The sequence below is a fragment of the Nelumbo lutea genome, chromosome 3 (assembly GCF_056320005.1).
Source record: "Nelumbo lutea isolate HS-2025 chromosome 3, American lotus-T2T, whole genome shotgun sequence".
Lineage (NCBI taxonomy): Eukaryota > Viridiplantae > Streptophyta > Magnoliopsida > Proteales > Nelumbonaceae > Nelumbo > Nelumbo lutea.
In genome coordinates this window covers 90,433,523-90,458,345 of record NC_142686.1, presented here as the reverse complement: position 1 = coordinate 90,458,345, position 24,823 = coordinate 90,433,523, and the positions used below count along the sequence as shown (strand labels likewise).

Below are 24,823 nucleotides of genomic sequence, written 5' to 3'. Positions count from 1 at the left end.
CTTCAAAAGATGGGAATCACAAGTCCAAGACCTAGAGAGAAAACCTGTTCCAAGCTAGCACAAAATGAGACATCATTAAAGCCCGGTACCTTGCTAATCAATAAAAAGAAAGGACTGGAGGCCATCATCAGTTGTTCAATTCCTCACTTGACCTCACCACCTCTAGTATCGCTAGTTAGCCCATTAGTCCAATCAATCAGACCTTTCCTTTTGTAAGCCAAATCGAATTCCTCAAAATGCACTTCTCAAAGGATAAGAAAATAATTCAAAAATTCAAAAGAAAGAAAAGAAGAGAGTGTCTCCTAAAGCCAATCTATCATCAAGCGAACACATGTACAACTTAACATGTATTCCCTTTATATGTGTCATTCAATCGATAATGAAATGAAGGGAGGCCATCATTGGTTGTTTGCCTTGTCTAATACCTTTAACCTCATAAAGTTGCAAAGTATTTCCACCAGTTCCCTTTTTGAGCTTTCCACACCAACTTTTGCTTAACTAAACATCTTCGAGTTGGTGACTGTCAAAAGCTGGGGTTATCCATATAGTTGAAGAAAAATAAGTAAGAATGAAAAATGTTTGAGAAGATACCAATTTAAAAAGAAAGGGTTTAAATCAACAAGATGGCTCTTCAGTAAGAACCTGATTCTTCAGCAAGAATTTGATGGAGGGCGAGTGTGCACGACTTCAGATCACCTTTTCTGCCAAAAGATGATATTAAGAACCTTTCTTGATCGCTCCCAGAGTGGAGATCGAACTGGTTATAGCGGCAATAGCATGAGAGAGCAAGAACAAAAGATAGAGACAGTCCAACTGTATGCTATCTTCTCTCTTGAATCAGTAGACTGAAGGATGAACTGGAGGTTCGCCCTGCTCCTCTATTTATAGCCTTAAAGAGAGGTTCTCCTAATCCCATTAGGAGTTTCCTAATCCAAATCTTGTATTTGAATTTGGACTCTCTTTAAGAGATAAGGATAATCCCTTATCTTATCTGCAGATAAAGATCAACCCTCCTAATATAATTAGGAGTTTCCAGATCTAAATCTCTATTTGGATTTGGACTCTCTGAGTGGATAGGGACAATCCCTTATCCCATCTACTGATCTAAATCCCAGAACCACCCCTCTTTAATTAATCTCATTAAGCTAGTTCAAATTGGGCTTTAGGCCCATTAAGTCTATGTGCTCACTTATCCTCCAAACTACTGCCTAGTTGGATATCCTTGTACTGCGTAGGACCCAAACATTGATCTACACATCAGCCACATGGGTTCAGCCCAACCTCTATTACAAGGCTTGACCAAATTCAATGTAGGAGACAGTAAACCCCTGAGTCCATCACCATGGGTTCTTAATGGGCCCAACATTTCCACTAAATGGTCATTGGGTTAAGCTACTTTATAAAAACCCAAGGACTGTGGCCATATGCAAGATTAGCCCATCAGGTATTACCCTAAATGGTTTTACACTTAACCTCTCAGCCCATAATGATCAAACACTATCCGACAAGAGAGGACATCTCCCTCAGCTACAAGGTACTGTGCTGCACTCTCTACTCACATGGATCATGGGAATTAAAACCTTTTGCAAACACTTTGAAACCATAATATAGCTGAGGGTATATATATATATATATATTTCTATATAAATATATTTTGCAAAACAAATTTCAATGGTTGAAATCGAATGCCGACAGTTTGGGTTTCCATTAGAGAGAGTGCATCCCTAATCATTCACTTTGTCCGACGAAGGGGCTGATCCTGTCACTATGATCACTCACTCAAGTGAATTCTTGGACTTTCCCAACATACCCAGGTTTTGACCCCCTCTAAGGATCTCACTGATTGGCATATCAAAGACAGTCCAATCCAACACCTAGTGTAGTATCATAATCAAGTCTAGGGGTCAAGTGTAACATTCCAATTTTGCCCATCTATCTCCAAGGTCCAGGGCAATACTAGAATTCTGGTTCGGTTCAGGGTTTCAAGAAAACCCACACTGCATGTACCTCAAGTCTCACCCTCGCAGATGAGACAAGCCACCCCAACCAACTTGGTGGCACATCGGTGTCAGCCTTAGCAGGATAAATCTCCCTAGATCTATCAAACGGCTGTGAAGATTCTAAACTAACACGAGTCTCATAAGTGTCCAGTTTAAGGGTATTACACAGAAACACAACATAATAACATGTATCAAATATGTACTTTATTCATTTACATTAAATGTCATAATGTACATCATTCTAATTGGAGCTAAGGGCATACACTGTCTAACACACCGGACTTTTACAAAGAACCAATTTGCGTTCAGTTGTCCTACACTTGTATTAGTTGGTGAATGTCTCATATACTTTCTTAGTTTGTTTTAAATGCAACATTTCCAAAACATTTCAGAAAGGATGATAAGTAAAGTACCTCCATAGCTACACCCATACAAATCTATCCACCCTACTTCTGCAATTGCAAGCCCTCTGTTTCATGCTTCTTCTGTGCTTCGTCATCTTGATGCATGATGTCAAGGAAGCAGAACATCAAGGCACCAGAAAGGGCTTGTAGTTGACGAAGAAAAAAACTCTTTGTAGTGATCCGCCCCGCCCCTCAAGACATCAAGGCGCTTCGTCAGAACCACTCCTTAGTTGACGCAGTTGATGTAGTTAGTCAAACGCAAGCTATTAGAAATACAAATTGCAGTTTTCTTCTTGATGTAGTTAGTCCAACACCCCTCAGTTGATGTCCTGAGTTTTCTTCTTCGTCAGAACCAGAGTTTTCTATTTGTAGTTCTAATGGCTTGAAGTTTGACTATTTGTGTTTCTAATGAACTGCCCCTCAGAACCGCCCCCATAGCCCATAGCCCACAAAGAAAACTCAGGACATCAAGGCAACATTTCTCTGTTTTACTATTTGTATTTCTAATGAGCCCATAGCCCACGCATAAAACTCTCTGTTTTCATTTCTCTGTAACTCAGAGGAGGGAGGAGGGAGGAGGGGAGCAACAAAGGAGAGGGAAGAAGAAAATGGAACATCAACTTGTTCCAATCTCATTAGAAGTGCACCTCGGCACATACCTAACGAGTGCAGAAAATCCAATCTTGGTTTAGTTAGTGGGAAGTTGGGATTGTTGTTGCTTTATTAACAGAAGGTTGATAAAGAAAATTAGATGATACTTAAAGGGAATTTATGTCTTTTCTCATGACACTTAACGCAGTAGGTACTGGATTGTTGCATTTTGAAAGTTCGGTTACTAGATTGTCATGTTTTAAAGTTCAGCTACTAAATTGGTACTCAACCTAAAGTTTTTTTTTTCATTTATGATAGAAATTGAATACAAAATTTAATAATAATAATAATAATAATAATAATAATAATAATAATAATAATTGTTATTTGCTACAAGCTAGCATTTAAGTTTATTTTTAATCATATTATTGCTTTTGTTAATTTTCAATTTCTATCTTACCTATGATATATCTAAAATTCAAGTAATTAATATGAAGTAAAATTTCTCACGTGCAACACATGTGCTTAAATACTAGTAATAATAAAAATAAAAAAATGAAAATGCACAAATATATAAAAATATTTTATAAAAAGCATTTGACACTTCTTTAATATCATATATTCAATCATATTAAGTTTGATCTCCTACTAATTTGTTTTCTTATAAAAATAATATTAAGCAAAAGTAAGTGTGACAAATAAGAATAGTTTTTATAGACATAGAAATATAAAGTAATTGTAAAAAATTTGGGAACATATTATTTACTATCGTCATCTTCATCATCACCAAAAATTACTATATATATATATAATATTTGCTGATGTGGCACGGTCTAATCTATTCAACTCATATGATTGAACGAGTGACCCATGACCCCGAGGCAAAAATGGTTCAGCCTCCAGGTTTGTTTTTTAAAACATTGATCCTTTGATGACAATATTGGAAAGCCATGTATCAAAGCTAGATTGTGTATCAAAAAGTTTCAGAGTTAGATCTGGAAAGGTTTATTCTTCTTCTGCCTTTGTTTTTCTTGCTTAAACTCTAATGCCATGTTTATTGAAATTACTTAAGAGCTACCTCTCAACTTTTCCATTTTTTATTTTTATCAAATTAAACATGGTTTAAATTATGGAAAGAAAATGTGTATTACCACTTAAAAAAAAAACTTATTTGTAAGGTTGTTCATTTGATGACTGCCTTATTACTTTATTAGCAAATGGAGAAACATTCAGCCCCAATATCACTTGCATTTGGTAATTAAGAGTGTAAATGTAGAAACCCAAAGCCAATTTGCACTCATAATTCAGTTTTGTGGGGATTTGGTAAGAATACATTTTTGTATTGAAAGTGAAAATAAATTTATTTTTTTTTTCAATTGTTTTCACATTTAAAATCGGTTAATGTAAAATAATAGGTTGATTCGAACTTCATTCTTGTTTACACCCATTACAACCAAACAAGACAATGTAAATTTATGAATGCAAAACCGAACCATAGTTCTTTCCACTTGAACAATTTTGCCTTCACCTTTTGCACTCTTACCGAACCTGATTACCCACATTTTATAACTCACTAATCTATTAGACTTGCCTCATAGTAAAGCTTGTGATCTCCTTTTGGGCCCAAAGCACAAACCATGATGGCATGAAGAAGATTCTTATTCTTTTTCTTCTTCTTCCCTAAGGCTGTGTTTGGTTTGAAAGATCCATCAAAAGATAGTAGACCCCTTTTCGAAGAAGAATAAAGACGATATAGCCTGAATATTCTTCTTCTTCTTCCCTAAGGCTGTGCTTGGGTTGAGACTTGAAAGATCCATCAGCACAGGACAGAAGCCTTTTTGGAGAAGAATAAGAAGATATAGCCTGAATATAGAATCCACCTAGAATCCAGCTTTGCGATTACTATTATCCGCGGATAATCGGTAGCCAAATAATCCGCTTCTTTCGGGATTTTTGATTTTATAGTCTTAGAATCCAATCCGGTTTTGAACCGCTAACCACGATCCGAACGCCGAATCGCACGATCGAAGCCCGAAACGAAACAAGGCGAAGCAGAGAGCGAGGTAACGGTTAAGCAATATAAGCAGCTATGGGCAATGGCGTGGAATAAATGAACAGGTGGCCTTGCCTCACTGCCTCTTGAAAAATACTCTCTCTCTAGTTCCAGAGAGAGAGAGGCTGAGTGAGCTGTGAGCAGAAAAAAAAAAAAAAGATTAAAAAAGGAAAAAATCCAACGGTAACCATCGGACAGCGAGCCACATAGCCAAGTCTTCCGTCACAGCAACCTTACCTGACCGGCTTACCCGCCATTTTCTTTTAACTCTCTCTGGTAAAAACCCACCATAAAAATTTCCAAATTCTTTCTCTCTCTCTCTCTCTCTCTCTCTCTCTCTCTCTCTCTCTCAATTTCAAATTCACAACCCAACTCCTATTCTCTGTTATTGTTTCTTCCTTCTGGCCACTGAACATGAACACCAACACCACCGTAGGGCTAGGGTTAGGGTTTCTTCATCATCATCATCAAGACATCAATTCCTTCTTGTTCATGCTACTGCTCGTGCTGCTTGTTAACATTTGAGTTGCTCTGTTTCTCTAGGTTTTCATGGCGGAATCGGGGGCTCCGGGCACGCCTGAGAGCGTGCACTCCGGTGAACAAGGCGGTGGCGGCGCGCAGTCGGGTGGAACTGGTCCTCGGGAGCAGGATCGGTTTCTTCCAATTGCCAACATTAGCCGGATCATGAAGAAAGTCATTCCCCCTAATGGGAAGATCGCAAAGGATGCCAAAGATTGCGTGCAGGAATGTGTCTCTGAATTTATCAGCTTCATCACCAGCGAGTAGTTACTAAGTCCATCAACTGCTTTTGCTCTCTGGTTATCTTTCCTAATTGATTCCATTAATTGTGGTTTTAATTGATGGATTTAGGGCGAGCGATAAATGCCAGAGGGAGAAGAGAAAGACGATCAATGGAGACGATTTGCTGTGGGCCATGGCGACGTTGGGGTTTGAAGATTACATTGCACCTCTCAAGATGTACTTGCAGCTCTACAGAGAGGTACTGTTACTGCAAGTAGTGTCCTTCATTTGGTTTTGTGTTTATGCCTGTCCCAATAGAGTTTTGTAACTCCAATGGGAGGCTTATCTGAGTAACTTTTGTTTGTTCCTTTTTTCTTCCTTTTGGGTTGTCCTCGGTGGCTGACGTGATCCTTATCGGTTTACAGATGGAGGTATTTATTTCCATTTCCTGATAGTTATTTTATTATTTTATGAATAAGGATAATTGATTTTGAATTAATGGAGCAAATATTCTTACATACATTACCGGGTTAAAGGTTGCTATCCCAGGTTAATGTAGTTCATGAGTTTATTATTAGACTATAATTTGGCTTTGTATTGAACCTAAGAGAACAAATGCTAGACCTTGGCTGAGAAACTGAGAAGATGAAAAGTTATTTTCTTCCTTCAGATTTTGATCACATTTCATAGCGTCAAAATGTACAGTCAGTATCTATCTTAAACATTTTAAGCTACCCAGTATATTGAGCTCCATGTTTATGCTGCATTTGGCATTCCTTATTTTAAGGACTTGTCTGCTTTTTGCAGATAAAAATTCAGTGTTCATAGGGGCATTTTAACTGCAAAACGGAGATAAGTCCTTAACATAAGGAATGCCAACGCAGCCTTAGTGAGCTTCACTACAAATTTGGCTGCCATCTACAAGGAGCACTTCCATCCTTAACTGATTTGACCAAATCAATTTTTGATGGAACACACCTTGAACCTCCTCATGCCTTGGTTCCGCCTACCCCTTTTTCTTCATATCTACCTTCATAGTCTAATCTGTCCAGCTTTGACAAACATTGATCTAGAGGTGAAACCTTGTATTTTCCATTTTCTTCCTATGAATTTACTCTGTTTTTCCATTAACCATCCTGTAAAGTTCCTCCAATTACCATGTGACGCAGCTGCATGTATATTGTATATGGATCCACTTTGGAAGCCTAAAAGATGGCCATAAGATCTGAAAATAAGGAATGCAAGGCCACAAATAACTTCTATTTTCATCCCTATCTCATGAGAAGGTCTTGGGAGAAAAACTAGTCTATATTGGAAATGGGGTCAGCTACCTAACTCACATACTAGGGATTTCCTAGACATGGGCTACAATGCAATCAGATCATCAAATCTCCCGTCCATATGAGAGGTATCTGGTTTCTCCATTTTTGGGATTCCAATGGCAGTTTTGTAATTTATATCTTTTTGACCATTGGATTGATTTCTCATTATTTCAGCTTTTTTTTTCCGCCTGTTTCAATTGATTAATTTAGCCAGTTAGTCTGTTCTGTTGTCTTGGTCAGATTTAATATATTTGGTCTACTCAAGTTGAAAACCCTAGGGCTTTTCTAGACATGGGCTACAATGTGATCAGATTATCAAATCTCCTGTTCATATGAGAGATATCTGGTTTCTCCATTTTTTGTATTCCAATGGCAGTTTTGTAATTTATATCTTTTTGACCATTGGATTGATTTTTCATTATTTCAGCCCGGTATAGGTGTCAATTGATTAATTTAGTCAGTTAGTCTGTTCTGTTGTCTTGGTCAGATTTAATATATTTGGTCTACTTAAGTTGAATTTTTTTTACTGAAGTTGCGGTTCATCACCTTCTTTCACTCTATATTTTAGGGGTCAAAACTTATCGTATTTGCTTGATTTTGGTGTCATTAGATAGGTTTTGAGACTAACACCTTGTAAATCCAATGCATTTTGAAAGAGTTACAATTGTTTTACCAATAGAATATACGTTGGGGATGAGAATTTAGTCTTCCTTTATTTTTCTTGAGTTGTAATAGAAGTAGGAGAATACCTTTTGAGGGCTGGTCAATCCTATCTTCTATAACGAGGTCCTTTTTTATGAAAAGATAAAGTATATTGTATTAGATATTAAAAAATATTTTACAAGTCTTTGTATCTTCTATAACTAAGTCTTTGTAAGGCCATCCATATTTAGAGAGAACAATTTATGCAATAAAGATTTGATTTTTCAGATTAAAAAATTGGTATTCATGAAGGGTTTTCTTATTTCATTTTATCTCTTCAAGTAAAATGTAGGGGCTATTGATTGGTATGATGGCAAAACTTGGGCTGACGAGTATGACAAGATGGATATGAGTCTGAGAGTGGCTACTTTGTGCAAAAATGCCAAATGTCATTTCATATCCAATCTACCCCTTCCAAGACCCTAGATAACTAGTACCAACATTGGGTAATGACCTTTTATTTATGGGTCATTTACTAGAACACCCCCATAGTTTCATAGATTTACTTAAACCTACCCTATAGTTTGCATTTTACTAAAACACCTCTTATAGTTTGCAACTAGACTTGTTTATGGGCTAGGCTCGGGCTTGGCTTTTGTCAAAATTCTAATGGGCCTGGCCCGAAGCCCAAGCCCGAGACAGTGTAAAATTGGGCCCGAAGCCCGGCCCGTGAACAAGTCTGTTTGCAACCTATTTGCTTAATTGACCTTTCATCAAGAACTATTTGTTTTTCCATCTGAAAATAGTAACATGATCACCTAAAGTAACCGGCAAATGTTCAAGGGCATGGACCCATGGTTGTCTATTCCAAAAGTGCCCCTAAATTGAGTGAAAAATGTTCAAGGGTATGGATTCGTGGTTGTTTATTCCAAAAGTACTATAACACTTTTTGTATAGAAAACAAAATTGACCAAATAGAGAAAAATAGAGTGGTTGTCCATGTTTTACTAGGGGCAAAAATGGCATTTTTGTTTTTAGTTTCTTTTGATTAAATTTATTTGAATGGATATTAAGGTTAAAACTGTCATTTTCTATTTTCATCTAATGGAAGGTAGATTAAGTAAATTTATTGCAAACTGTAAGGGATGATTTAGTAAAACACAAACTATAGGGTAGGTTTTAGTAAATTAATGAAACTATAGGGGGTGTTTTATTAAATGACCCATTATTTATTTTTAAATCAAGTAAGATCTGATCTTGCTCTTGCAATTCTTGAATTAAGATTTAATTTCCTTATCTTATTCCTTGATTTTTTGTTGCTTAATTAATTTTCATTACATCTTGATTTTATTATTGATTCTTTGCATGCTCATGTTATTATTTTTTATATTTCTTATTTTTTAAGGAATCTTTCTTGGAAATTCTTCTTTATTGAACTTTTTTTTTCCTTGTTCAAACCTATTTTTCTACGTTAGTTGTTAATTCTTTTTTTTTTATTGGAAATGGTAAACTTCATTAAAGAAGAAAAAAAAAGGATAGGAGATTAATAGATGTGTGGTCGTTTTACTAGAACCCAAGTAGAGACTACAAACATGGGGTGAAAGGCAAATATTTGGCCTTTTTCTTTTCAACAAGTCCAAGAATTGATTTTTTGGAGTACCACCTCCTAGTAGAAAGCCCAAATTTTTAAAGGTTAGAGGACTGAAGGAGGACATTAAAGAAAGAAGAGCAAGTGAAATAATCGGAATGTGTGAAGGCTTCCAAATTCTGCTATCCAAGCAAGATTGCTCCATGCAGATTGTCCCTAATAGAGTAACACGTCAACCGGCCCCGTTTCTGACTCCCTTAACCCTTTCCTCAAGCCCCGATCCCATGAGTTATTCGTAAATAACAAAGAGATCACTTTTCTTTTGTTTTTTGAGATCGAGGGAACCTATCTCTAAGGGAATTCTCTCTAACCCAAATGTTTTCCCAAGACAACACTTTGTTTCCTGCACAAGCATCATATTTGAAATAAGGAAGTAAGGTAGGCAACATACAATGAATAGTTTTCCAAGAAGAGCAATGAGAAGCCCTAGGGTCAAGACCTGCATCCCAACCATGGTCTACCAGCTCATTAGTGTGTTCGGAAGTGTGTCGTTAAGCACTTCGGAACACCTGTTTAAACATTTATAAAATTTTCTGACTCTTAAACAAATACTAACGTAGTAAAGTGATGAGAACGGGTCTTATCCACAGGGAAGCGAGGGAAAAATAATTACGTACTCAGATCCAGGAGAGAGAACACAAAGGGGAGTTGTAGAAATATAAAATTAATTAATTAAAAAGAAAAAAATGGAATTCATTAAAACCAAATTCGAATAGTACTAAGAATAACAAATGCATAAATAGTACTAAGAATAACAAATAAATAGAAGGAATGAAATAAAAATGTCTGAGAATCCGATCAGAGGTAGTTGTCTCCGGATCTCTCCTTCGACCCTCGAACTTCTCGAGCTAGGCCTTCCGTCTTACTTGGCCGAATTTTAGATCTGCAGAAAAGAAATAAAACACAAATTAAATTTAATAAAAATAAATTTGCAGGAAGGAAAAAAATTAAACTGGAAATTAAAGAACAGAAAGTAATTCTAAAACTGAAGAAAAAAAATGGTTGGGATTCAAATCCAAAGGTGGCAGTAGTGGTGTTGGCGAATTGCAAGTAGGAACCCCTCTTCTTGCCTGGCGTCCTCTTCCTCTACCCTTGAACTTCTCAAGATTAGCCTTCCTTCTTACCTGGGTGAATTGACCAACCCCTTCTACAGGGCCCATGAGACCCTTTTTATAGAGAAGAATGGACACAACTGGAAATAGGGAGAAAGATGGGGGGAGGCAGCTGGGATTTAGCAAAGTTAGGGATACCCTAGGGTTTCTAATGGATGGTTAAAATGGTTTTGAGGTGATCCTATGGCTGAAAATAAAAGGAGAGGGCACCCAATATTATGTAGGGCTGGGATTTGGGCGCCCAGAAATGAAGGGTGTAGATTAGAACATCTGAGGTTGAAAGGTTAAGATTAAAAGAATAGGTGATGCCCTAGATTGAATGGTTGGGATATAAGATGGAGGGAGTGGCTGAGATTTATTGGTGGGGACTTGAATGGTGAGGATTAGCAGTATAGGTGGCGCCCTAGGGTTTAAAAGCTATAAAGGAGAGCCCTAAACTGAGAGTGGTTGATATTAAAAGAGGTGGAGGGTGGAGATTAAACACCTAGGGGCAGCTAGGGTTTGCTAAGAGTGAAAAGATTAGGTTAAAAAGTCTCCCTAGGATTTGCTAAGGAGAGGGGAGCATGGTAATACAATAGGATGGGTGCCAACTGGGTTTAGCAGATAGGAGGCACCCTCCTGTTCTCAGTTCTTTACAAAAACACCCCCTCTCTCAGTTGGACTTCACTCCAGCTTCCTAAAAATTGCACTTCAGCCTAGAAAACTTCCTAGTTTTCTACATAATTTGCATAGAGACCCTCAGAGGTCACATAATTGATTTTAATTGGGAAAAGGGTACACTGACTATTCTAAGGCCAAAAATACCTCTGAATTGATGCCCTTAAGGCATCAAAATGCAGGATTATCACTCATGCATGCTAATAATCACTCTATACCATAGTCTATCCTGTTCCAATGATAGTCTCCAAAGTCGTTTCCTCAACAAAGTTGTATTCCTTAATTCAATATTACCTAATTCTAGGCCCCTTTCATCCCTAATCCTAGAAACCACCTCCCACTTCACTAGGTGATCTTTTTGGTATCCCCCGGTTCCCATAAGAAATCCCTCATAATCTTCTCTAGCCGGTTTGCCACTTTAATTGGTGCTTTGAATGTAGACAGGAAGTAAACTGGCAAATTGGCCAAAGTGAGCTTGATTAGAGTTATCCTACGCCCCTCTAAAGAAATTTAGTTTCTCTTCCAGTTTGCAAGTCTCTTAGTGAATCTTTCAATCACTGGGTACAAGAAGCTGTTTGCATTTGGATTTCCTCTCCGTGGTAATCCTAGATATTGTAGTAGCCAATCCCCTACCTCACATCCCAAAACTCTAGCTAGACTGTCTACCTCTTCCCTCTCTAAATTTACTCTTGCCACACGACTCTTACCCCAATTAACTTTAAGATTGGATATTTTCTCAAAATGGTGCACTAATCTTTTTAAGTTCAAGAGCTCTTTTGCTTCCCCTTGACAAAATAGTATGATATCACTTGCAAACTATAGATGTGATAACCACTTTCTCCCTCCCAACTCTCCAATCTCTAATCAAATTATTAGCATCTGCCCTTGAAATCAACTCACTCAAAACATTAGCTACTAAAGTAGAGAGGAAGGGTGACAAAGGGTCTCCTTGTCTAATGCCCCTTTTATTAGGAAAAAAGAAATCCCTGGCTACTCCATTCACCAATACGAAATAATGACACAATATGCAACCCTTCACCCATCTACTCCATCTTTCTCCAAAGCCCCTGCAATTGAGAACTTTTAGAAGAAAATCCCAATCTACCATGTCATAAGCCTTTTCCAAGTCTAGCTTACAAACCATCCTCCTTTTCCTTCTTCCTCCTAAACTTACACATTCATTGGCAATACGTTGTATTTGATCCATTATTTTTCTCCCAAAGACAGGCCCCTTGATTTGGAAAGATTAATGAAGTGATGACCATTTTTGTTCTTAGGGCAATGAGTATTTCCCTATGTCCTCTGCAACATTTTTCTTAAAGGAATAAAGAGAGGTTCTTTCATGAAGGGGATATCACTCAATATGGTTCCAAGCTTCCAGCTAGCTGGGGTTTTGGGTGGAGTATCTACTAACTTCTTGCACTTTTGCACAAGCCATCGCTCTCATCCATGTTAGCCCTACTTTTCCATTACACCAAGTAATGGCCCCTTAAATATAAGATTCTTTCATCTTTCGGTTCATTGTCAGGCCCCTAAAGCATCTTTAAATCACTCTGACTGAAGAATGTGAAGCAAATTATCATTTGTATTGTTGTGCTGAAGTGTGACCTTAGGAATTGATGACGATCCAAAAGACAGAAGAAAGAACCAAATCCATATAATAGAAGAACTTGTGTGGTTAGGCAAGATGCCTATGTCCATGGCAGAGATGATTAAAGAGATTCTGTGCCAAAAATTCAAGAATCTTTCCAGATACAAAAAAAAAACACAAAATAAAAAGAAGCTCCATTCTGAAGAACAATGCTTTCTCCCCAAAGTGACACTACTCCCAAGAGAAACATTCTTCCCAAGAACCAAAATATATTTCCTGATTCACAAATGGTTTTTTCTTCTCCAACTTGAGCACCCTTCTCCACTTGTTTGCCTGAACAAAGTTCTCTATTTTTCCTTCTCCTGTCCTTGAGCAGGTCTTCAAATGGTTCCCTACATCAAAACAATGTTTTAAAGACTGGCTGCCCAGTCAGAGGCTTAACCCTTCCCCCTCTAGGTGAATGGGTCACTGATTCAATTGTCTGGGTCAATTGGTCAACTTTTGATGATGTCATGATAATAAGGACTTATCCAAAAAATTGAATAATACAAAACATGCCCAATGAATGGGTTGAATGGGTGACCAGTTCAACCATCCAGGTTGGGAGGTTGTGGACCAAGTTAACAGTTTTTGTAATATGGCAGGTTAGAGGTTGAAAGGACATGGAATTGTGACATGGCCACTGGGTCACCAGTCTGACCAGCTGGGTAAATGACCAGCAGGTTGAGAGCATTGCATCAAGAAGCTAGGAATCTGAAAACATGGGATACAAACTGTGTAGAACCTCACAACCTGTAATCAAGCAACATATTTGGTGGAGAACTTAAAATCTATCAAATCATGGTTGGTCTGTTTCCCAAAACAGCCACAGAAGGCATATTTACAGACTTTTAGGCCAAATCCTTGTTTCACAAGGAAAAAGAAGTCCCAAAGAGGGAATTGCAATTGGTTTGCATGTACATTGCCTCTGCTTTTCTCTCTCTCTCTCTCTCTCTCTCTAACTTGATATTAAAAGGAAACCACATCTTGGCTGTATGTGAGATTGTGAGTGGCATGGAATTCAAGCATGTTCTGAAAATCATAATTCTATCATAAATCGTAGAGAAAGTTAGTTCATGAACTGTATTGTAAATTGTAAGATTGTTTCTATTTTTTAAAAACTGTCAAAAATTAAATATAGATATGGTAAAAAGGAAACCAACTTGGAGTGGAGAGTTTGCTAATTGAAGGAGACTCTAAGGTGGTTGTGGGGTGGTCATTGGGGGCCATAAAGACCTTCTTAAAAAAGTTAACTTGGTTACAAGGAATATGACAGTTAGATTTCATTGGGTGGGCAGATCGGCAAATGCTTTGGCTGATTCTCTTGCTAAACAAGTGGCTTCTCAGGTTTCTTTGTATTGGGCTACTTTGTAAATTGTAATTTGTTTAGTCTTCAGAAATTATAATAAACTTAAAGGGGAGGTCAGATCTCAGGACTCCTCTTTGGCTGCTTGTATTTCTTCATTCTCTTGATTAATGGAACCTATGTATGTAATTTATCAAAAAAAAAAAAAAATGAAACCTATGTATGTATGTACCTAGAAAAGAAACAGAATTTATCACTTATACAATAAAAGTCTAAGATGACATAATCAAGTTTGAATTGAAAGTCAAATAATCCACATACATTGACTCTTTATCCTACATATGATGGAAAATAAACTTGATATATGGTATTAAATAACATAAATAGATCAATTTCTTTTAAGGTTTTTAAGACATGTTGTCACCCTTGGGAAAACTAAATATAAACAAAACAAAATAACAATGTAGAGAACTAAAAGTGGTTTGAATTGTAGTAAATTGTATAAACCGTAAGACTGAACCAAATCGTAGGATTTGGATTACAATTTTTGCAGAAAAGAATTCAAAAATAAGATTCAAATTGAAACCCTTGGGATTTATGATTCAAATCATGAATCGTATCATCAATTGTAAGTTTTTGACAACATTGCTCCCAGCACATATAGTGTTAGCTTTTATTTATAGAAATCCTCGAAAACCATTTTCTGAATTTCATCTTTGTGCTTATTCTTTGGATCTTTTTGCTAAGCCACATGAATATTGCCATTCAACCAAGGCATACGATTTTTTATGCAATTGTAAGAATTTTGCAGAAAAGAATTCAAAAATAAGATTCAAATTGAAACCCTTGAGATTTATGATTCAAATCATGAATCGTATCATAAATTGTAAGATTTTGACAACATTGCTCCCAGCACATATAGTGTTAGCTTTTATTATAGCAATCCTCCTTGAAAACCATTTTCTGAATTTCATCCCTGTGCTTATTCTTTGGATCTTTTTGCTAAGACATATGAATATTGCCATTCAACCAAGGCATACGATTTTTTATGCAATTGTCAGTACTCAGTACCATCCCTTCTGCTCTCTTGACTTTGTTGGGATGTACCACCTCAAGGTTCATATGCATCCATCGTAGCTTCTCTACATGAATATTTCCATTAACCAAGGCATGTCATTTTTTTATATGATTTTCACTACCATTCCTTTTGCTCCTTTTGGGACTTAAATTGGAACATATCATCCTAAGGTTCATGTGCATCCATGAAACTTCTTTCTTATTCTTTATTTGCTTTGTTCCCATCTTAGAAAGATGGCTTTGTTGTTTAGCAGGGTGACAGTAAAGGTTCACGTGGTGCAGATCAATCTGGAAAGAATGATGGTGAGTCTTTTTATTTGGACAGCTTCCTTGCTTAGATAATAAGATTGACAGAAGCAGTTCTGTAACTCATTTCGTCTAGGTCTTATGCAGTTTATTTCATATACACTTTTCAGGTTGGTCAGGGATTGTTTGACTTGGGAGCAAACTGTATGCAGTCCCAGGTCTGTAGTAAATGTTTTGTTTGATTCTCTGTACATGTTTCAGGATGTGAATTCATGTTTCTGTGCCACAAATGCTTGTGTGCATGCATGCACTTTTCATAGTTTATTGCTATGTTCCAAGAGAAAAAGATTGATCAATAGTTACAAAACATGGCCAAAAACACTAACATGTGCAGGCACCAATGTGCAGACCCTTTGTTAGGATTGGAGTTATCATTGAGAAGATAATTATCAATATATCATCTTTGATCGATAACAATTATCATCAGAACTGGAATGGGTTTTTGGTGAATGGTGAAGTTTTATCCATCACCATTTGTTGGACATACATTATTCTGGAAGGCTCAGTTTCTTGCATGCTTGATGTTATTGATAAACATAAACTTAATATGATTTCAAATTGCACATATAAACAAATATATCTTTCCATAGCCTTGTTTATGATAATAGATAACTGTTATTGCCTATAGATATGTTGCAATGTGCATGACTAAAGGATCTCTGCTTAGAATGACAAGCAGCTGTTATTTATCAAAAAAAAAAAAATGACAAGCAGCTGTTAGTCTATCAGGTTGTTTTGGAGTGTGGATGACTGGATGAAAAATAATATTATGAAAGCTCAGTTTAATTGAGAAATAATAAACATGTAAAATTGAATCGAACTATATACTGTAGCATATTTCTTCTAGAAACAATGTAATGAAAAATTCTGTCATTTTTTTTTAACCAAAACATTTGTCATTATGTTGATATTTTGTAGAATGATCAAATTGTCTACAGTCAACAACCAGAAGTACTTTTGTTGATACACCACAAATTATTGATTCAACAGTTAATGGGTAATTTGTCATACCCAATAATGTATGGGTCCTCCTTTGAACTTATATTATGTGCAAACATAAGCTCTTTGTGACAACAAAAGCAGAAAAATCTGATGCTTTACTATGATCATACTCCTATCTGGGGGACGTGTGGTCATCTAGGTGAACATTTTGTTGAAATGTAGTGGTGCAACTTGGGTGGACAATGAACCAACATGAGCCTACCAGATCCAAGCTTTTTCCATAGATTGGGTTTGAAATTTCAGGGTCTGGCCTGGGCCTAGGCCTGAAAACTTGGGCTTGATCTGAACTTGTTTTGGCTCGGGTTGAGGCCTTCAGTAGCCTGAGTCCAGACCCAGCCTGGACCAATCCTATTTGAGTCCGCTTGAGCTTCTACAATATATTTACCCCAAGTATATATATGCATTATGCATTAATGTTATGTGTACATTTTATTTACTTTATTATTACACTCAATAGTATATTAATATGCATGTCATTAACCTGGTCCATTCTTGTGCATTAATATATACAAACACATTCTGTATGCTACATTGCTATGTATTTTTTCCTCTAACTACATAAGAGGGTATAATTTGGGCAGGCTTGGATAGAACTTTTTGTTAAAATTTTTCATCACTTGGCTCCTTCATTTGAGTCTTCTGCAACTATTTTTTTTTTGTTCCACAAACAGTGAATTTTATTAGGATATAAAAGAATGCTGTACAATTAGTGAATTGTGGGTTAGGTAGCTTTGCTGGCCTAAACCAAGGGGTGAAACTTGTTTGTACTGTATATTTCACTCAATTCTTATCATAAATCAATAAAGCTTCTTGTTAATGATCAAAAGAAAAAAAAGTTGCACCTATGTTGTGCCTTGGGACCCAATAATTGATACCTATGAGCTCCTAATATTCTTCCACTATAACTTTTGAGTATTGGACCAATCAAGGGAGAAAGCCAGTTTTAGCCTTGAAGGGAAGCTCCTTGGTCCTCAACGAGTTACCTTACTAAAAGGACTTGAAAATCTCATCAAAATAGCACCAGCCTGATCTTTTATTTACTCCTATTTCTTAATGGCCTGGGTTCCCAAGATAACATCTATCAAAGTTCAGTTTTAGCTTGTACAAATCAGATTCTGCCTAAACATGATTCACCTGTTTCTTGTGCCCCTTTGAATCGAGGATCAGCCTCTTTAGTAGAGTCCATTTGCATCCCTTCTAATTTCTCCTTGTCTGCACCAAATGTGCCAGTCTCATCATTATAAAGTCAATGTTCTCTTTTTGTGAAACTGAACTTTGACGGGAGCAGTCAAGGTAATCCAGGCTCCTCAGGTATTGGAGGGGTATTGAGAGATTCAGAAGGTCAAACTGTAGCTCTATTCTCAGGCCCTGTGGGTTTGGGTGACTCTCAAAGCAGAGTTGCTTGCAGCAATACAAGGAGTGCAGATTGCAAATGAGCTACAGCTAGCAAATGTGGTAATAGAAGGGGGTTCAAAAGTGGTGGTGGGGTGGCTAAATGACCCAGCCACTATAATCTGGTGCTACAGGAATGAAATGGAGAAGTTCAAGTGGCTCACTAGAAACACGATTCTCAGGATACAATGGGTGAGGAGATCAGCAGACGGGATGGTGGATGCATTGGCTAAGCAAGGGGTGAATAGGGATTATTTGTTTTGGGCTCAGTCGTAAATTTTCTTTGCTTTTTATAGAGAGGTGGCATCTTGTGCCTCTCAAAGGGATGCTTATAAAGTCTTATCTTAAAGTTTAACAAAAGTTTCTGTTTATTCATAAAAAAATGTTCTCTCTCTCACTCACTCACTCACTCTATCTCTCCATCCTTGTATCTTTTGAGACTGCTGCAGCAAGATTCCTATCATTTGTCATTGTTTCCCATCCATATATGGAAAACACAAGCCCCATATTCAACAGAATGTTTCATTATCATTCATTATCAGAGAACCCATTTTCCATTTTCCATTTTTCACTTATTTGTTTTTAATTGAAAAAAGAACAAAAATCATTCCGTCTTGTCGGTCTCTATGATAAACCATTATTAATGAAAATTATGGACCATTTAAATTTTAGCATAGTGGTCATGGACTTGTGGTGTTGCTCAGATGAGAAACTGCTCTGAGGTGATCACATTATAAGGTCACCATGGATGGATCCCACCTAGTGGCCAGAGCTTTTTTTTTTTTTTTTTGATCAGGTGTCAATAATAGCTAGGTAGGTACACCTATTGTTGGTGTATATAATTTTAGGTTTTGATACATGTAATACTTTGTGTAGTATATATACGTTATATTAATAATTGTGTTAGAGTGACCAAGGATTTTGAAGCATTAGAGAAGTTGTAGGAGAAAGGGAGACTGGTTACAACCAAGGAGGGAATTCTACTTCCTGCATTCTGTGGAACAACACTTCAGCTGTGACAAAAACAGGGGATCAACCCCTTTTGAGTTCTTTCCTCTCTCTCTCTCTCTCTCTCTCTCTCTCTCTTTCAGTTGCTCTATTTGTTGTGCACTCTTCTCATTTAATGATTTAATGTTCTTTATTCTATGAAATTCACTGTTGGTTGGTAAAAAATTTGAAAAAAATGCCAAACATTGTACTGTACCCAGTCTAACCCCTCCCAACCCAGATAGCTGTGACCAACATTGGGTAATCGCCTTTTTTTTGGTTGCTAGTAAAATTTTAGTGTTTCTTATTTTTGATATTGTAGATTGTTTGTCTTTTTTTTTTTGAAAATAAAATAAAATTTCATTAAAAAGTAAGTATTACAACCTATCCAGGTGTTAAGGCAACACCCACAAGCCAGCAGCTCTAACAGAAGCAAACTCAAATACAAAAGAAAATCAAACTATCCAGAATACACTTACGAAATCCATGCATTTCGAAGCTTATCCTGAAAGAATCTTGGAAACTTGACTAAAAACTGGTAAGACTCGGATCCATTCTGCAAAAATTCCACCCTCTCTCCTTCATTCAGTCCTTCACATTTGAAATGCCCCCACCTCCATCCTGTATGAAAGCCAGACTCCCAGAAAATTACCATATTCACTTGCGCCTCTTCCCCATTACTGGACCCCCCTAACATTCAATCTTCATTCTCAGCTCATCTTACCCCAGCTTCGAATCTTGCAATGTCACTATCTCTAGATTGTGATATCTCAAAACATTCTTTTCAACTGTTCCTCTTCTTTCATTTCCTAGGTCCCTCATGATCCTAGCTTCATCTTCAATGTTTAACTCCAAAATCACCCCCTCTAAGCTTTCAGCATTCTCCCTCTCTTCATCATCTATATTTTCTCACATGTCATAGATCGATGAAGAGAGTTCTAAAAGAAATCCTAGACAATGTTTTAAAATGTGGAGGCTTGATGCAAGGCATTCCACCGTCCTTAGGCATGAGGTTTAAACTAGAAGGCTAGAGGTGTTAGTCTCTTGAGCCTGGGCTTTTTAATTAATAAATGATTAGAAATAACATAAAATAAATTAAAAATAATAAATATCCCCTAAAACCATCACATTTAAATCAGAACTGAAGTTCATTGTATATAATGTATTACCATCCATATTTATGCAAGTTTCGTTAGCTATCAATATACCGTTTGTGAAGTTGCAAAGCAGAGTTTCAAAATTACCAGTTTCACATAAATTGTACAATATTATCATCAACAAACGTGTTATTTCACATTCAAATGACTGTAATGCAATAAAAGAAACTAAAGTCTCCACTTTTATTTAAAACATTTTATTAATATATTACAAAAAGCAAAAATTAGAAAACAATGCTGGATGTGTCTTTTCACGATTCTCACCTTGTATATAGGGGGAAGAACCCAATGATTGCATAAATTTCTTGTGTGCTACAATACCTTTATAAATTAGTAAACTGACATTCTTATATATCAAAAAGAAGAAAAAAGGAGGATGAAAGAAAATTTGGAGAATATGACCACTCTCATGAGGTGAGATTCTTCAAAAATTTTCGTGAAAACTGTTCTCCCAGTTTGTAGGTGGGTCTTAAATGTCTTCGTGTAGTATGCAATTAATATGGTTATAAAGTTTGACATCAACTTGCTTCAGTGCTTGTACAAAACTAGAATTCTTATGGGGTCAACAACTTATGTTACCTACACTTGATACTAATCTTTATACATTGCTAGCTTAAAGCAAGAAATTTATAAGTGGGATACATATGCTTGATGGATTGAAACTGCCCTTATGCGTTTGCCTCTGAGTTTTCTCCACTTTTTTATCCAAGTGGTTTAACAGATGTAGAGTATAAGGTAGTGTTTAAAATCCAGACCAGTGGCTGATCCATTTTTCTTTCTGATGATGGTTCACTGGTTTGACCTTCTGGGTTGAATGGATCAGGCCATTTTATCAACAAATGAAATCTGGGATATTAGGTTAGAATAGTAGGTTAGCTTTCTACTCTACCCATACATAAGTGGAGATAAAAGAATAGATATGGTAGCTGAGAATGAGGGGGAGGAAAAAGAGGCTGACGATGGTGTTTTGGTGATATTCAGCAGTGGCTTCTCTAGAAGTAGTAGTGACATCCAACTGCAGTGGCAACTAGTTGCAGCAGCAGTTAGTAGCAGTTGTGGTATCTGAGAGGAAGAATTGATAGGTCGACAAGTCTCCAACCACAACTACAGTCTGCAGTGCCATTGTTGAATTAGTCAGTTAGGGTTTCGAAACAATACATGACTTGAGAGAATTGGTAGGTTGTGTTCTAACTTGTCACCCACTAAACAGGTTGACTCTCTGGGTTGACAAGTTTTAACCGTAGTCAACAGGTATGGAACCATTAGTGTCTGGTGATGCCGTAATGGGTTTGAATGTTTTGATTGCCCAGGTCAATGATGGGTTGAAAATACTAATATAAGTACATAGCTATCAGCTATCCTAGGTTTTTGGAATGTATGAATTAGAGATTTTGATGCTGGTTTACATCATATTTTGGACATTCTAGTGGTTATAGTTGGGGAGAAACAGTACCAGAGATCTTTGGATATATTTGGCGATAATACAAGTTCTGTTCAAATAATGTGGTGCAGTGCTGTCAGTGTATTTAGTCTGATTTGGTTCAGGGTAGACTCAGTCCCAAATGCAGAACCACTCTTGATCCAGACCCTGTAGGATCTGTTATAATAGACCCAAAATCAGCCCAATTATTAATTGGGAATATTGGGTCTGACCTGATAAGAACCAATTATAGTTGGCAGCTCTACTTTTTAAACTCTTTGTTGACATTAAACCTGATACGTTTGTTAAATTGATAAATTTAGAGATGAAAATATGATACTATAGCAAGTGTACCACGAGAACGATAGGCATTAGACTCGACTTGGAAGTTGGAACAACTAAAACTGATCCCAACCCAAGTATAATTGGAACATGAAATGCAGAACCAGATCCTATATACTATGGTCAATTTGGTTTGATTCTTTTGGGTTCACCTGACGGCTCTAATGTGGTGTTAGAATCTAGTTGATTCGTGCATTTTCCTAAACTTTTTGGTTTAGTTTAGAGCATTATTGGTAATTTTGCAGCTTGATTTGCTTCAGAGAGGGTGGTACTATTGTATGTTTGAGTTCTGAAACAAGGGATTGATGCTCATTGTATGGTGCAATGGTAAAATCTCAGGCCAACGGGTATGGCTACCTTGTGCAAAAAAATGCCATAGGTTAGGCACATATCCAGCCCTGCCCTCCCAATACCCCAGGTTGGTGGGACCAACATTGGGTAATGCCCCCTAGTTCTGAAATGAGGGTTTTAGATTATAGCATGCTTGATATTTCAATGTTATATTGAAGTTTAGTGGTGTAATAGCAATTTAGTTATGTTCATGACTAAGAATGTGGGGTTTTGCAGGAAATGGAGCATGTGATGGTCCCAATGTAGGGAATTTATATGGAACTGGATCCTGTTGTATACACTTATCTTCGTTTTCCTTTTATTAAATGCTTCTAATGAATAGTTTTTCTTGCATTGGATAATTTCACGTGTACTTTGTGCCAGCTGCCAGGTTAGGGTGGGTAGGGGTAGCCTGTAAAACAATCGACCCAACTCAGGTTATGAGTGGGTTGTGTTCAAGCTACAATAAGTTTGATTGGTTGGACTTGTTTTCATAGTTTGAAACTTTGAATATTTGCAATTCTCCATTGGGGCTTAACTCATGCTGAGATCGGTAGGTTCCATGTAATCCAGGTTTAGGTTGTGGGTCCAAATGATTTTGGGTCAAGATATGTTTAGGGCAGTATGGGACTTGGGGGGCTATTCTGGAGTTGCTCTTTAATCAATTCAACTGAACTAATAGCCATTTCATAACAACTGAGGTGGCTGAACTAAATGCTCCTTAGTTGCTGGAAGATAAAGTTGCGTTGATGGCTATACTCTCGAATATTTTGTTATTCAGGCTCAGTTTGGAAAATGTACAAATACAAATGTGTAGAGTGCAAAACCTTACATTTTGTATTATTTTGTCTTTGCACTGTATATATTTGTATTCGTACTCTTGCCAAACTGAGCCTTAATCATTATTTTATCCACTAAAAGGCAAAGAAATAAGTCATTATTTTATCCACTAAAAGGCAAATCAGCTACTTCTGCCCTTATCAAATGGCCCCTTCCAAACCGTATGGATTTGGCTACATATAACCTGTTCAGCCATTCCTCTGTTGAGTGCCATATTTTTTGTTAAAATCATTTTCACTATTTCAAGTATGTCATTGTTGGTTTGCCCTTTACTCTTTTGGGCACCTCAACTAGTCACAGATCACATAGTTCATATTACACAACTAAATATGGGTGATTTTAAAAGGGTAAATCTGACAATCATAAAAACCTCCCGAGGTTTCACTTTGACAAAATCCTCACCTGTAGTTTGAAAAACCTGCAGTTACCTCCCTTGCATCTTTGCCTTAGTGGTAGGGAATTCAAAGGTAGGTGATTGCCAATCCACTTGTTAGAGAATTCAGTATAATTTAAAATGTTAGATTTGCCCTTCTAGACTTAACTAGACCTAAAGTTTCTGTAGAGTAAAATTACTTTACTACTCATATCAACTTGACTCTAGGAATTTTTTAATTGAAGTTAAAATTTCTTTTGGGGATATTTTAGTAAAATTTCATCTGAATTGATAGATATAAGGGTAAAATGGAAAATTTTGAAAAATTAATGCATTAATTAACTGTTTTCCATTTAGGACAATAACAACAAGGTTTTTGTAGAGGAAAATTTTGAAAAACTGCAGTTCTTTTTTTCTTTCTTTCTTTTTTTTTTTTTTATTTAACTACAGGGAGGTTTTTATGATTGTTAAAAAATTCGGGAAAGTTTTTATATTTTACCTTTTTTTTTTTTAAAAAAAAACTTAGATTTCGAAAATGACCCTTCCTCACTATGGTTTGGTTTTGTAAGCATGTGTCGACATACCTATTTGACTATTTCGATTTCAGTATCATAAGCTGTCAACTGATGAGTATCTTACCGTGAAAAATAGATACAAAGAAAAACAGATTGACATATCAAAGAAAAATTGTTTCATAGGCTCTGTTTGGAAGGAATACAAATACAAAAATGCAGTGTAAAATTTTGTATTTTGTATTATTTTTTATGTATTTGCACTGTACAAAAATGCAGTGTAAAATTTTGTATTTTGTATTATTTTTTATATTTATATATATATATATATATATAACAAAGAGGTCAAGAAATTTTCTCCTTTTTTTGAAATTTTTATTTTTTTATTCCACGTCATTTTCAAGATAACCAATGAGATGCACTTTCCCAATAACCTAAATAATCACTTTTCCTAAAATTTCTCCTAATTAAACTACATCCCCCACTATTCCCTACTTTCTCCAAAATTATTTCTAAGTCCTATTTATCTCTAATGTTATCTCTAATTTAGTAGAGAGTTTGTCTCCTAAATTATCTCTAATTTCCCCTATGCTTTATCTATTTTTATCTAAAGAAAGTTTAGATTAAAAAAAATTAATAATTAATTAAATATTCTAACAAAATTATAAAATATTTATTAAAAACAAAAAAAAAATAATTTTAAATTTTTACAAAATATATCATTAAGTTATGTACTAACAATTTAAATTATGTTTTTTTGGACTATCAATTTAAATGTTTTTTAAATATTTAATAATATGTAATAGCTTTAAATAAATAAAACTCAAATAATATAAGATTTTAAGTATTTTATAGATTGTTTAAATATTTATCATAACTAGATTTTAAATAGTTAAAATAACAAAATTATGTAATAAATTTAAAAAATGTCTTCAAAGTAGAAAAATATTTATAACATAATATTGACGATAAATTCAAT

At 36.1% G+C, this 24,823-nt stretch overlaps 1 protein-coding gene across 4 annotated transcripts; it reads left to right on the top strand.

Annotated features, from left to right (window-relative positions):
- Positions 1-5,097: 5,097 nt before the first annotated feature.
- On the top strand, positions 5,098-22,623 carry LOC148866700 (nuclear transcription factor Y subunit B-1-like). 4 transcript variants are annotated; one of them, XM_088978026.1, is made up of 6 exons: positions 5,347-5,480; positions 5,592-5,830; positions 5,919-6,048; positions 6,215-6,220; positions 15,435-15,486; positions 22,357-22,623. In XM_088978026.1, the coding sequence occupies exons 1-6, from the start codon at positions 5,463-5,465 to the stop codon at positions 22,443-22,445; spliced, it is 534 nt and encodes a 177-aa protein (XP_088834152.1). In that variant the 5' UTR covers positions 5,347-5,462; the 3' UTR covers positions 22,446-22,623. The 4 variants fall into 4 exon arrangements, 3 of the variants coding, with proteins under 3 accessions (XP_088834150.1, XP_088834151.1, XP_088834152.1); XM_088978024.1 differs by lacking the exons at positions 5,347-5,480; positions 6,215-6,220; positions 15,435-15,486; positions 22,357-22,623 and adding an exon at positions 5,098-5,324 and having other exon boundaries at positions 5,919-6,132; XM_088978025.1 differs by lacking the exons at positions 6,215-6,220; positions 15,435-15,486; positions 22,357-22,623 and having other exon boundaries at positions 5,316-5,491; positions 5,919-6,132.
- Positions 22,624-24,823: the final 2,200 nt, after the last annotated feature.

Bases quoted from the DNA above. Each gene is read 5' to 3' on its own strand.
- LOC148866700 (XM_088978026.1), top strand. The intron at 5,831-5,918 runs GTAGTTACTAAG...TGATGGATTTAG, and splicing joins ATCAGCTTCATCACCAGCGA to GGCGAGCGATAAATGCCAGA. The intron at 15,487-22,356 runs GTGAGTCTTTTT...GGGGTTTTGCAG, and splicing joins TCAATCTGGAAAGAATGATG to GAAATGGAGCATGTGATGGT.